Consider the following 1,262-nt stretch of genomic DNA (forward strand, 5'->3'; position numbering starts at 1 on the left):
AAGCAACCTCCTCCTCTCCCTCACAACTCCTTTCTTCCCTAACAGATTCCTTTGTATGTGCAGAGAGTCCAATTCAAGGCTCATTGTTTGGCAGTTTCCTGTTTGCTTTTTTTTTTTTTTACTTCCACTACTAAACACCAACATGAAAACGTTTAAAGCATAAAGAGGGAAGGGAATAAAAAGAGGAAAACCCAGCTGTTTCCAGCAGTTAACAGCTGGGGTGGAGGAGGACACAGCATGTGGAAACAAGGCAATATTGGGGGAGGGAGGGGAGGAGAGCAGGGCAGGAGCTGGAGAGGAAATAACCATCATGTGCCTGCTGGTACCTGGGACTACATTGTCAACATCTGGGAAAGTATCCAGGATGGTCCTTTGAAAAACATGGACTGCAAATGTCTGGTCATCCCAAGGACTGATGGGGAGTGGGTCAAAGGCCTCTACCACATCAATCTTCACCCTGTTGTCAGCAATGGTGTTTCTAACTGCCTCCAGCACCTGTGGGGAAAACACAGAGACCAAATGAGCACAAGAAATGAGGAACTATCCCTCAGAGACATCAGCAGGTGTTCCACTCCCCAGAAAACATCTGTGAGTTGTCAGTTGTGGCTGCAAACACAGATGACAGTTAAGACTAGAACTGTGTGTCTCTCTTCCTCTCACTCAGTGCATGGCTAGAGCTTAGGCTCTGTCCTTTTGGCCCCAGTGCAATCAGATTCCCATTTTCTCACAGGTCACAAACCTTCACACTCCCATTCCATGATCACACACGATCCATGTGCTCTTTGGCACATGGGTGCAGTGAGTACCTCAGCAGCTGTCTCAGCTGAGTGGATCCTGAAGTTCACTGTGGCTTTGGCAGAAGAAGGGATGACATTCACCTAGGCAAAAGGAAGGAGCAAAACTTAAAAAGAAGCTACAAACAGACCAAAATGTCAACTGCAAACTCAAAAACTTCTCAGACAGCTCCAGGCCTCAGACTGATGCTTCACTGTTCCCACTGAGTCTCTGTGTAAAGTGCTGTTAGTCTCACCTAAAATGCTGATAAATGCACAAAGAAATAGTCACTGACTCACCAAAACTGAGGTTAACTCTTCCCCTTGAGCTAAGCTCTCTCCCTCCAACCATATTAAGAGATTCTGAGAGCTGATGTTGATTTTTTAGGCAGTATTTTTACCTCCTTGTCATGTTACTTCTCCCCGAGCATAAGACATGTTAGTGAAATAACAAATGATGTTACTGAGCACACAAAACTCTTTTTTTTC

General features: G+C 45.3%; 1 protein-coding gene across 1 annotated transcript in view; it reads right to left on the reverse strand.

The window, feature by feature from the left end:
* The window catches only part of PM20D1 (peptidase M20 domain containing 1), an 8,147-nt gene that overhangs the window by 1,405 nt on the left and 5,480 nt on the right, over positions 1-1,262 (reverse strand). Inside the window, 2 exon segments of the mRNA XM_009080158.1 lie at positions 327-495; positions 807-878. Of these exon segments, the coding sequence (XP_009078406.1) occupies positions 327-495; positions 807-878 (241 nt within the window).

The sequence above is a fragment of the Acanthisitta chloris genome, unplaced genomic scaffold (genome assembly GCF_000695815.1).
Source record: "Acanthisitta chloris isolate BGI_N310 unplaced genomic scaffold, ASM69581v1 scaffold12208, whole genome shotgun sequence".
In the NCBI taxonomy this organism is placed as follows: domain Eukaryota; kingdom Metazoa; phylum Chordata; class Aves; order Passeriformes; family Acanthisittidae; genus Acanthisitta; species Acanthisitta chloris.